Source organism: Budorcas taxicolor, chromosome 21 (genome assembly GCF_023091745.1).
Source record: "Budorcas taxicolor isolate Tak-1 chromosome 21, Takin1.1, whole genome shotgun sequence".
In the NCBI taxonomy this organism is placed as follows: Eukaryota; Metazoa; Chordata; class Mammalia; order Artiodactyla; family Bovidae; genus Budorcas; species Budorcas taxicolor.
The window spans coordinates 68558045-68570901 of NC_068930.1; the positions used below are offsets into that span (position 1 = coordinate 68558045).

General features: G+C 44.9%; 1 protein-coding gene across 3 annotated transcripts in view; it reads left to right on the forward strand.

The window, feature by feature from the left end:
* EML1 (EMAP like 1) overlaps positions 1 to 12857 on the forward strand; it is a 194128-nt gene that overhangs the window by 162313 nt on the left and 18958 nt on the right. For all 3 annotated transcript variants that reach the window (XM_052660085.1, XM_052660084.1, XM_052660086.1), the window contains 6 exons: positions 4310 to 4459; positions 5360 to 5429; positions 9284 to 9394; positions 10214 to 10309; positions 11748 to 11882; positions 12594 to 12693. In XM_052660085.1, coding sequence (XP_052516045.1) covers positions 4310 to 4459; positions 5360 to 5429; positions 9284 to 9394; positions 10214 to 10309; positions 11748 to 11882; positions 12594 to 12693 — 662 coding nt within the window. The remainder of the gene's footprint in view (positions 1 to 4309; positions 4460 to 5359; positions 5430 to 9283; positions 9395 to 10213; positions 10310 to 11747; positions 11883 to 12593; positions 12694 to 12857) is intronic.

Genomic DNA, 12857 nt, shown 5'->3' on the forward strand with positions numbered 1-12857 from the left:
GAATTACTGTTCGAAGTTATAAAGTCATATTCCTTGGAAATTTCTTGCAATTATTTCTGTACCTAAATTTCTCAAAACATTTTTTTTTTTTTTCGGATTCAGATGCCGCCAAGTGTTCACCTGCACCCATTTTGCTGTCTGTATTGGCACGTGAAAAGGGACCCCATTCTTCTTTAGGTCACTAATTGTTTGAATTGGTTAAATCAAATCTGAAACACATTATTCAAGACACAGTTGTTCAACCTGCTCCCAACTCATGTTTTAAAAGGTGGGAACCAGTGGGATTTGCAGCAGATAAATAGTGGGTTTTCACGTCCAAGTTCATGTGGTGTTTCGCTCGGAAATAGTTTTCAAGAGTTGGAAGCATATATGCTAAAGTCTTAACAGATTATTATCCCTGAGGAGCTGTGGATGGTTAGAACAAGGAGGACCTAAATTTGTTACCTTTTATCGATTGATATATAGATACATGAGCTTCCCTGGTGGGTCAGATGGTAAAGAATCTGCCGGCAATGCAGAAGGCCTGGGTTCCATCCCTGAGTCAGGAAGATCCCCTGGAGAAGGGAATGGCAACTCACTCCAATATTCTTTGCCAGAGAATTTTATGGACTGAGAAGCCTGGCAGGCTGCAGTCCATGGGGTCGCAGTCAGACACAAGTGAGCGACCAATACTTTCACTTTCCATGGCAGTGAGAGCCCAGAGAGCTAACCACTAGACAACCAGGTAACTTGATATATACATGTATACTGTTCACACCTTTTACAGGTATTTTTTATAATGTAAAAAAAAAACTGTTTTAAGTGAAATACATAGCTGCCAGTTTACAATAAGCAGTAAACTCAGAATTGGTTTATAACTGAGACATGAAAGTCATTTACCAGTATCTGCAAATTTTCTTTTTAAATACTTTAAAATATAAGGAATGTCAAAACTCAACTTTTTTTCTCTTAGAATAGGATTTATAACCTCATACTGCTTAATATTTGAAACAATATAGCCACTTAACATAGTCAGAGGGTTTTCCAGGTGGTGCTAGTGGTAAAGACTATCCCCATGGAAAAGAAATGCAAAAAAGCAAAATGGCTATCTGAGGAGGCCTTACAAAGCTGTGAAAAGAAGAGAAGCAAAAAGAAAAGATATAAGCATCTGAATGCAGAGTTCCAAAGAATAGCAAGGAGAGAAAAGAAAGCCTTCCTCAGCAATCAATGCAAAGAAATAGAGGAAAACAACAGAAAATTAGATACCAAGAACAGAAAATTAGATACCAAGGGAACATTTCATGCAAAGATGGGCTCAATAAAGGACTGAAATGGTAATGACCTAACAGAAGCAGAAGATATTAAGAAGAGGTGGCAAGAATACACAGAAGAACTGTACAAAAAAGATCTTCACGACCCAGATAATCACGATGGTGTGATCACTCATCTAGAGCCAAACATCCTGGAATGTGAAGTCAAGTGGGCCTTAGAAAGCATCATTACAAACAAAGCTAGTGGAGGTGATGGAATTCCAGTTGAGCTATTTTGAATCCTAAAAGATGATGCTGTGAAAGTGCTGCACTCAATATGCCAGCAAATTTGGAAAACTCAGCAGTGGCCACAGGACTGGAAAAGGTCAGTTTTCATTCCAATCCCAAAGAAAGGCAATGCCAAAGAATGCTCAAACTACCGCACAATTGCACTCATCTCACATGCTAGTAAAGTAATGCTTAAAATTCTCCAAGCCAGGCTTCAGCAATACGTGAACCATGAACTTCCTGATATTCAAGCTGGTTTTTAGACAAGGCAGAGGAACCAGAGATCAAATTGCCAACATCCGCTGGATCATCGAAAAAGCAAGAGAGACCCAGAAAAACACCTATTTCTGCTTTATTGACTATGCCAAAGCCTTTGACTGTGTGGATCACAAGAAACTGTGGAAGATTCTGAAAGAGATGGGAATACCAGACCACCTGACCTGCCTCTTGAGAAATCTGTATGCAGGTCAGGAAGCAACAGTTAGAACTGGACATGGAACAACAGACTGGTTCCAAATAGGAAAAGGAGTACGTCAAGGCTGTATATTGTCACCCTGCTTATTTAACTTCTATGCAGAGTACATCAGGAGAAACACTGGACTGGAAGAAACACAAGCTGGAATCCAGATTGCCGGGAGAAATATCAATAACCTCAGATATGCAGATGACACCACCCTTATGGCAGAAAGTGAAGAGGAACTAAAAGCCTCTTGATGAAAGTGAAAGTGGAGAGTGAAAAAGTTGGCTTAAAGCTCAACATTCAGAAAACGAAGATCATGGCATCCGGTCCCATCACTTCATGGGAAATAGATGGGGAAACAGTGGAAACAGTGTCAGACTTTATTTTTTTGGGCTCCAAAATCACTGCAGATGGTGACTGCAGCCATGAAATTAAAAGACACTTACTCCTTAGAAGAAAAGTTATGACCAATCTAGATAGCATATTCAAAAGCAGAGACATTACTTTGCCAACAAAGGTCTGTCTAGCCAAGGCTACAGTTTTTCCAGTGGTCATGTATGGATGTGAGAGTTGGACTGTGAAGAGAGCTGAGCGCCGAAGAATTGATGCTTTTGAACTGTGGTGTTGGAGACGACTCTTGAGAGTCCCTTGGACTGCAAGGAGATCCAGCCCGTCCATCCTAAAGGAGATCAGTCCTGGATGTTCATTGGAAGGACTGATGCTGAAGCTGAAACTCTAATACTTTGGCCACCTCATGCGAAGAGTGTCTGACTCATTGGAAAAGACCTGGATGCTGGGAGGGATTGGGGGCAGGAGGAGGAGGGGACAACAGAGGATGAGATGGCTGGATGGCATCACCGACTCAATGCACATGAGTTTGGGTGAGCTCCTGCTGGTCACAAGGAGTCAAACAGAAGTGAGCGACTGAACTGAACTGAACTGAGTGCTAAAGAATCCACCTGCCAATGCAGGAGACGCCGGAGACTTGGGTTTGATCTCTGGGTCAGGATGATCCACTGGAGTAGGAAATGTCAACCCTCTTCAGTATTGTTGCCTGGAAAATCCCACAGGCAGAGGAGCCTGGTGGGCTGCAGTCCACGTGGTTGCAAAGAGTCGGACACAGCTGAGAACACCTGCACGCACACGACACCGTCAGATATGTTTCGTTTTCCAAACAAGCTACAGAAGCCACTGACCATAATAGGATTCAAGTAATCTCCCAGCCACGATTCTAGAATCAGGCTGAGCCTCTCTCCTTCAGCCCCAGCGTGACGCAGTTTCAGGTCCCCTGTAGCAGGTGTGTGCCTCAGGATGACGATAACGTGGAGAGTTCAAAGGTGACAAGGCTCAGTGGCCCTGTTCTTCCTTTCAATTCCAGTTCCAGAAGCAAGCCCTTGGCTTTAAAAGTTAGATTCAAGGCGGCAAGTGGACGCATTCTAGACTGTGGTCATGGTCCAGCAGGTCTCAGCAAGTAGTGGGGTGACTAGAATAAATGGTACACAAGAGAGGCAGCAGAAAGGAAAGAGAAAAACATGAGCAGAGTAGCCCAGCATTCTTGGGGAACTAGTGTCTAGTCACCCTTCAGGTGTCTTTGATTCTACAGTCAGGATAGTACCTCTAACAGAATGTTATGGTCACCGGCCTTTCAGGAGACCAGCTTGGGAAAAATCTAAACCCCGCCTAGGTGTGAGGAAAACGCATCCATATAAGATTTCAGCAGCTCAGCAAAGCAGTGTAGGCCCTGGCCACGGATTTCCTGGATCCGTGACTGATATGCCAGATTGAGGAGTTCACTTCCTAGTTATTACACAAGTGTCTGATCCACTTCCTGTTAGCAGGAGAACAGCAAATCACCATGTTTCATCAAGCTGAATCGAACCCAGGTCCCCCGCATCGCAGGCGGATTCTTTACCAGCTGAGCCACCAGGGAAGCCCAAGAATACTGGAGTGGGTGGCTTATCCCTTCTCCAGCGGATCTTCCTGACCCAGAAATCAAACTGGGGTCTCCCTGATTGCAGGCAAATTCTTTACCAGCTGAGCTACCAGGTCATATTATAATATATACTTTCAAAAAACCCACACCTTTGTATTGTTAAAAAAAATATCAGCAATTACCACTACATCAATTACCATTTGCAACTTTATTGCCTGCCTATTGAGGGGGTCCAATGTATTGAATATTTGGCACAGATTATTTCAAATTTAGTCTTCTTTAAATTAGTGAATTTGATGGTAACAGTCACATAGAAATGTAGTCCCTGTGCCAGCTGAAGAAAGCTGATGTTTTGTTAGCTCCTAAAAGAAGGCAAGTTTTATCTTGACGTACACGAAGCTACGGGTACAGGGGTCGAGACTGCCGTAATAACCTGTACTTGCTCCCGACGGGCGAGACTGTCTATTTCATCGCTTCGGTGGTTGTGCTGTACAACGTGGAGGAGCAGCTTCAGAGGCATTACGCGGGTCATAATGACGACGTGAAGTGGTGAGTCCTCCAAACTAATGCCTGTGCCTGTGCGAAGGGTATTGGCAGAAAGGGTTCCATGATGGATAGAACTACAGAGAAGCAGAGAGAGCTGAGAAAACGGGGTCTTTGAGAACAGCTCTTGTTGCGCTCTAAGACCCATTCTTTGGTTTTCTATTCTCGTGGCACATTGTCTTAAACAGCCGTGTTACGTAAACAAATAGCTCCAACAGACCCCTATCTGGAGGTCTTCTCGTGCTAATGGCTTCTAATTCGGGTGTGCAGTTTTTAATAAAAATGTTTTGCCTCTTGTTTCTGGCTGGGTCTGCTATTTCTATAATTCATTTATACCTTTGGAAATGATTTTATATATCTTGGAAAGACGGGTGGATGAATAGATGGGTTTATGTATTTCTATTTGTCCTAAGTCCCTGATCAGTTATAAAAATCCTGTTGAAAAAAAGATGATGTCTTTGCTGTTTGATGGACTCAAAATGACCTCTTAATAATGACCTTACACTAATTAAGCAATTCTGAGATTGAAGTGGTGTTTCCCAATCGGGATGCTTTTCCCTTGAGTTTGGTAATTCCCTATAGATAAAGAAATGAAGATGAAATGAAATATGTACCAATTGTCTAAGGTCTTTGGAAGCTCAGAGGATTTATCAAGAGTGTGTAAGAAGTTGGACACTGTATATTTCTCACATTTAAATTTTTGACCAGAGCATATTTGAGCAAGGGAAAAGTGAAGCTTACCTTTAAAAGAGTAGATGTTTTGTGTTGCCTTTGTTTGGGTTTTTTTTTTTCACAGTCTGAACGTTTAATCAACATAGACACATTATTAATATAGGTAAATGAAACTATGAAAACTTGAGTTGGGACTTACCTAAGAACAGATGTTTTATGAAGATCTCTTTTTAGCCTTGCAGTTCACCCCGATAGGGTCACCATAGCCACAGGACAAGTTGCAGGCACGTCAAAGGATGGAAAAGTGAGTGATCTTTTCATGTTTTTGTAATGAACTGGTAACACAAAATGATTGTTTTGAAAATATTTTGCTGATGACTAAGCCTACTTAGGTATAATGTCTGTGAGTGTGCATGCTCAGTTGTTTCAGTCGTGTCCAACTCTTTGCAACCCCACGGACTGTAGCCCACCAGAATCCTCTGTGGGATTCTCCAGGCAGGAGTACTGGAGTGGGTGGCCATTCCCTCCTCCAGGAGATCTTCCCCACCCAGTGATCGAACCCGTGTCTCCTACATCTCCTGCACTGCCGGGTGGGCTCTTTACCACTAGCACCACCACCTGGGAAGCTCAAATTTGAATTTAACCCCTCAATTTGAATTTTTATTGCAAATGAAAATTCTTACACTGACCTTAAAATAAAAAAACCCTTGAGCTCATGTTCAGTTCAGCTAATTTTTAAGTAGCATTGTTCTTGCCTAAGAAGTCATTAATTCTTCCAATACTTATTTACTCACGTGATAAACATTAACATGTTAAGTTAGAATCCTGAAAAATAATCATTTGACTGTGGGGCGTTTTGCCCCTTCAGTGAATGAGTCCCTTGTTATCATGACTTTAATACATGGAGTTTGTGTCTATGTGTCATCCACAAGGGCTGCTGGAAGGATTTTTGCAAAATTTTATAAGCAAAGACTTCAGTTTTTATTTTAAGGAATCAGAGAAGGAGCTAGTATAATGTGGCAAATACAGCAATTCAAAACTGGCTTCCACTTATTTACCGCAATCTGTGGTCATTGTTATGTTTTATCCAAAACGTCTAGTAACTTTTCTGATGTCTGTTTTTGTATAGTCTCAATGCACAATGTATAATCTGAAACTGATTACATTAAGTATCTCCATTTTTATCATGAGTGCTACCATTTTCCAGAAAGTATTTTAATAACATCAAAATTTAAATATTTATGCTATTTTCCATTAAAATCCTACACTTGAAAGGAGGTAACAGGAACAATGGAAATCAGACTGCTATTCTGTAAGCACACAGGGAAGAGTCTTGTTCTTCTTTTTTTTTTTTAATGTTAAATGACCTTTAAAAGTTATTCGAGATCAGTAGTAAATCCTTTGTTCCTCCCTCTAGTGGATGAACTGTGTATTTCAGTTTCTGGCTTTGAAATGAAATCAGAACCTTCAGTTCAGTTCAGTTCAGTCAGTCGCTCACTCAGTCATGTCCGACTCTTTGCGACCCCATGAATCGCAGCACGCCAGGCCTCCCTGTCCGTCACCAACTCCCGGAGTTCACTCAGACTCGCGTCCATCGAGTCAATGATGCCATCCAGCCATCTCATCCTCTGTCATCCCCTTCTCCTCCTGCCCCCAATCCCTCCCAGCATCAAAGTCTTTTCCAATGAGTCAACTCTTTGCATGAGGTGGCCAAAGTACTGGAGTTTCAGCTTTAGCATCATTCCTTCCAAAGAAATCCCAGGGCTGATCTCCTTCAGAATGGACTGGTTGGATCTCCTTGCAGTCCAAGGGACTCTCAAGAGTCTTCTCCAACACCACAGTTCAAAAGCATCAATTCTTCGGCGCTCAGCCTTCTTCACAGTCCAACTCTCACATCCATACATGACTACTGGAAAAACCATAGCCTTGACTAGACGGAACCTTAGAGCCCTCTGAATAGCTGAGCTATTCCTTTCCATTTACAAGTGAAGTCCAGAGAGGCCAAGTGACTGTCTGCCAACATCCAGCTGCTTAGAGACAAATCCAGACTAGAACCCAGTTCTGCCATCCTTTGTACAAAGCTAGTCCTTTTCTTGATAAATCTGCTGGTGATTCTGTGATGCTTTCTTCTATTAAGGAAGAGGAAAATTAGCACAGCTGAGAAAGTTTTGAACTAATCATAACCATTCTAAGTTTGTATTTGTGTATTATCAATTTCCTGTGGGGCCCAAGAATGTGAAGTTCTTAATACCACTGGAGGTAGTCATCATGATGAATTTAAACATGCTTACCCCTTAGTGGCAATACAAACTTTAGAAGAATAACCCTTACATGAGACTCCATTTTCTTTGTCATTTTTCAGTTTTAAAATTCAGATGCTTTAGATATACAAATGGGAATATCAGTTCCTGTGGGACAGTTATCAAGAATCGACTGTTCAAAGTTTGAAACTTGGTATTAGTTGCTCATTTGTGTCTGACTGTGTGGCCCCGTGGATTATAGCCTGCCAGCCTCCTCTGTCCATGGAATTCTCCAGGCAAGAATACTGGAGTGGGTTGCCATTCCCTTCTCCAGGGGATCTTCCCCACCCAAGTATCCAACCTGGGTCTCCTGCATTGCAGGCAGATTCTTTACCATCTGAGCCACCAGAGAAGCCCCTAAAACTTGGTAGACCTCCCCTACAGCTAAATTGGCCACAGGAGCCATGACCTCCTGAAGATACTCAGTTCAGTTCAGTTTAGTCGCTCAGTCGTGTCCGACTGTTTGTGACCCCATGAACCTCAGCATGCCAGGCCTCCCTGTCCATCACCAACTCCCGGAGCTTACCCAAACTCATGTTCATTGAGTCGGTGATACCATCTAACCATCTCATCCTCTGGCATCCCCTTCTCCTCCTGCCTTCAATCTTTCCCAACATCAGGGTCTTTTCAAATGAGTCATCTCTTCGCATCAGGTAGCCAAAATATTGGAATTTCAGCTTCAACATCAGTCCTTCCGATGAACACCCAGGACTGATTTTCCTTTAGGATGGACTGGTTGGATCTCTTTGCAGTCCAAGGGACTCTCAAGAGTCTTCTCCAACACCACAGTTCAAAAGCATCAATTATTTGGCACTCAGCTTTCTTTATAGTCCGACTCTTACATCCATACACGACTACTGGAAAAACTATAGTCTTGACTAGACAGACCTTTGTTGACAAAGTAATGTCTGCTTTTTAATATGCTGTCTAGGTTGGTCATAACTTTCCTTCCAAGGAGTAAGCGTCTTTTAATTTCATGGCTGCAATCACCATCTGCAGTGATTTTGGAGCCCAGAAAAATAAAGTCAGCCACTGTTTTCACTGTTTCCCCATCTATTTGCCATCAAGTGATGGGACCAGATGCCATGATCTTCGTTTTCTGAATGTTGAGCTTTAAGCCAACTTTTTCACTGTCCTCTTTCACTTTCATCAGGAGGCTCTTTAGTTCTTCTTCACTTTCTGCCATAAGGGTGGTGTCATCTGCATATCTGAGGTTATTGATATTTCTCCCGGCAATCTGGATTCCAGCTTGTGCTTCATCCAGCCCAGCATTTCTCATGGTGTACTCTGCATAGAAGTTAAATAAGCAGGGTAACAATATACAGCCCTGACGTATTCCTTTCCCTATTTTGGAACCAGTGTGTGGTTCCATGTCCAGTTCTAACTGTTGCTTCCTGACCTGCATACAGGCTTCTCAAGAGGCAGGTCAGATGGTCTGGTATTCCCCTCTCTTTCAGAATTTTCCACAGTTTATTGTGAGATATTGGGAACATTTTATTTATTGTAAAAACACAGAGTCTTAAGTGCATTTAAAAAAAAAACACTTTTGGGACTTCCTTGGTGGCCCCATGGTTAAGACTGTACCTCCAATGCAGGGAGCATGGGTTCAATCCCTGGTCAGGGAACTAAGATCCCACAGGCCGTGTGGTGTAGCCAAAAAAAAAAATTACTTTAATAATTTGCATGTAAATGTCAAACTGAGTTGAAATAAAGCCTTACAAAATAAAAGGATAAAACAGAGACCTGGGGGGAAATAGCATTAAAAAAAAGACTTTTGACAAAGTAGAAGTAGCGTCAATACAAAGGTAAATTTGTAGACCCGGCATGACGAGTGACCCAGCATTTTCTTCCGAAGCAGCAGTTACCCCCACATGTGCGCATCTGGGATTCCGTGACGTTGAATACGCTGCATGTCATCGGAATCGGGTTTTTCGACCGGGCCGTCACCTGTATCGCATTCTCAAAATCTGTAAGTGTGAACCCTGTGGGTCTTGCAGCTTTGTCCACACAGGGGGGAGAGACTCAGCTCAAGGTTGAAGAGGAAGAGGTTAACATGCCCATACCTGCCCAGGTGTGTGTTCAGATCTGAACTCTGAAACCTCCCGCTTGCCAGGCCCCCTCAGTCAGAGGGAGCACATGCTTGGTCCCACACGCTCCCAGTAAGACGTTTCCATGGTGATGAGAAGAGGCCCTGCGGCCGCACTGTCTCAGGCTCACAGAGCAGTCTTGCTTCCCCTGGCCTTGAATTTCCCCTGCCTCTCTGTGCCATCCCCACCCGGTGCCTGGCCATAAGCAGGGGCTGGAGGGGCCTTGTGGTCCCCAGGCTTCCCCAGGATGAACCGCCCTTTGAAGCACTAGTTCAGCCAGTCAGAAACACGTACATGTTCACATCAGTATGCCTTGCACCTCACCGCCAGCACCTGTGCCCTCATACAACCTTACGATAATCAGCCCCGTGCCCTGTGCCCTGTGCCCCAGAGCTGCAGACACTTGTCTCCTCCAGTGCAAGAGCTCTGCAGCCCCTGGGAGGCTAGGTCTAATGGAAGCGGTACTGAAGTCCCCCCAGACTGCTCCCTCCTGCTCCTGTGCCTGTTAACCCCCACATTCCCCTGTCCCCACCATCTGTCTGCCCAAGTCCTAAGCATGTCTCAACAGTGATGGGTAAACACACTTTAATAAAGATGTAGCAGACTCATGATTAAAGATAAAACTACGTTCCTTTTTAACCACGCTCAGTCTGGTTGATTGTCGAGTGTGGTCTTCCTGTGAATACCTCCATTTTTCCTAGAATGGAGGCAGCAACCTCTGTGCGGTGGACGACTCCAACGACCACGTGCTGTCCGTGTGGGACTGGCAGAAGGAAGAGAGGCTGGCGGACGTCAAGGTCTGTGAGCACGCCTGCTGCAGGGCCACCGCGTCCACTTCCCGCGTGGAACTGTCTCCCCTGAGCCGTGGGCTCTGTTGCCGCTGCAGCCCCCTGCAGGACCCCTTCTCTAGAAGCCCTTGGGCCCCGCTCCTTTCCCCTTATTCCCAAGGCCTGGTGGGCTTCCTGCTTCTCTTCACAGCGTCTGTAAGGATTTCGCGTCCACCACCCTTTACAGCCACCACCCTTTTAATTCGCTCCATCACTCCAGTGGTCACTTTCTCCCTCACTTACTTGCTCTGTTCTTTCCATCATCCACAAATACCGAGGTCCCCTTTCACGCACGTGTTAAGGAAGTACTGGTAGGGTGGTGACAAGTGAGATGTGCCCGCTGCCCAGGCGGAGGGCCAGGCACGGATCCGGGGATCAGGGAAGCTTGTCCAGAGCTGAGTGGACTCAGGCAGGGGGAGAGAGATCTTGGTCCTCCCAGTGGGGCTTTTCCTGCAGGGGGGCCCGTTGAACTTCCCAACATGTCAGTGAAGTTTCCTTAAACTCTCTCATGCTTTCCTCCTGTTAAAACCGTGATTGGGTCTATTTTTATAGAAATGACTTCAGATTTCTCACCCTGGCATCCGTTAGCCTTAGAACACCTTACTGACCTAACCATAGGACTACCATTGGGTCGCCTGAGCTACCTGACATTAAGAGCTCCAGTGGATTACCTGGTTTACATAGCTCTCTCTCTTGTGTGTGTGGGATGCAGATGGTATTCTAGCAGGGCATGAGCATACCTGTTTTTATGCTATAGCTGTGCCTTCTATGTTTTGCTCAAGTATTTCTGTTCTTGCTGTGTCTTTAGGTTGAAAGTGATCAGAGCAAGTTATAGTCTAGGTTTAGGAATGTGTAACTGAATTATCAAGGAGAAGGAGCAGTCAGGGTCAGATTCATGGGAACAGGGTGCAAGTCATGAAAACCGATAACAGGATGAAGGTGGTAAAGTGATAGCCAAAAAACCAGCTCCCCTTCTGGACGCCAAGCTCGGTCACCAAGCCACCAGCAGAGTCCTGGGGATCAGAACCAGGCAAACAGGGCAACCAAAGCGGGCCCGGAGTGGTGGAACTGAATGTAACCCAGGTTCCGGGGCCCTTCCCATCACTCGATAGGGATGAGACTTGCACTTCTTAAGTCCCAGCCTCTCCTTCAGCCAGAGCACGGCTGTGTGCCTGCTCCATGCCAGGTCCCAAGAGTCCCCGTGCAGGAGACTCTGTGGTCCTGTCCGCAGGGCTCAGTGGGGGAAACAGACAGGGAGGGGTGTCTAGAGAAGATGAATTCAGGGGGGAAAGTATCAAGAGGCCTGGTGCTCACCCTGATGAGTCACTTATTTGTGGTTCAGATTTTATTTATTTCCTTAAGTGTCTCAAGAGATCTGAGACATCTGATTCTCCTGTTTTGTGCAAAGTGTTCGAACGAAGCTGTATTTGCCGCGGATTTCCACCCCACTGACACCAATATAATCGTAACCTGTGGAAAGTCCCACCTCTACTTCTGGACGCTAGAAGGAAGCTCCCTTATTAAGAAGCAAGGATTATTTGAGGTAAGGTGAAATTGCATCTCATTTTATTTTTCACCAGTGGTGCTTGTGATCCCCTGGCATTTAAGGAAGCTCTGAGGCATCACAGCCTTAGAATTTAATTGGCAAAGTGGGGGTGTCATGATAAAGACTATTCCTGGAGATCCCTGATAGAGTTGGGGAGCCCCTCATGGATAACATTGGTGATGCTGATAAGGAAGGACCAATACAGGGAGAAGAGCCAGGAAAGGGTGCCCGAGGGCTACGGCCCTCACTGTGGTCTGCTGATTGCAAAGAGCAACGAAGAAGGTGACCAGGAGACTGCAGTGCAAGTCTGCCGAGGGTGATGGCAACCTTGGTGCTGTTTAGCCCAGCATCTGAGGCCTCATGAGAGCACCGACATGGCACCTGATGCCCTACGGGCCCAGAGGCTGAGTTGGAGGACTGCTTTATCCCGGGGCCGGATTGTAATCATGGCAACACAGCCCCTTAGCCACTCCAGCAGCCTCCCCTGCTCTAACTGCCTGCAGCCGTGTAAGTACCAGATATTTTAGACCAGATAATCTCAGGGCATAACTTACGTCATGGTGGATGAGAAGGAAGGGCACACAGCGTGGTGGCGACAGCTGACACCATCCAGCTTGGGGTGCCTGTGAGTCTCGATGTTATTAAAACAAACAGAAGGATGTCTTTATTTTATATATATGTATATGTTCTTTTTTAAACATTCTGCAGAAGCAAGAAAAGCCAAAGTTCGTCCTCTGTGTGACTTTTTCTGAGAACGGTGACACTATCACCGGAGATTCAAGTGGCAACATCCTGGTATGGGGAAAAGGTAACAAGCAATGCCCCTCAAGCAGACTCTTGTGGGTAATGTTCTAAGAAGCCAAATCCCATAAGCATTGTCCGTTAATATCATTTCCAAGTTTACTATTTGATTCCAAGGGACATAGGTACCTACATACGTGTGTGTGTGACTTGGAATCAAAAAAACTAGGA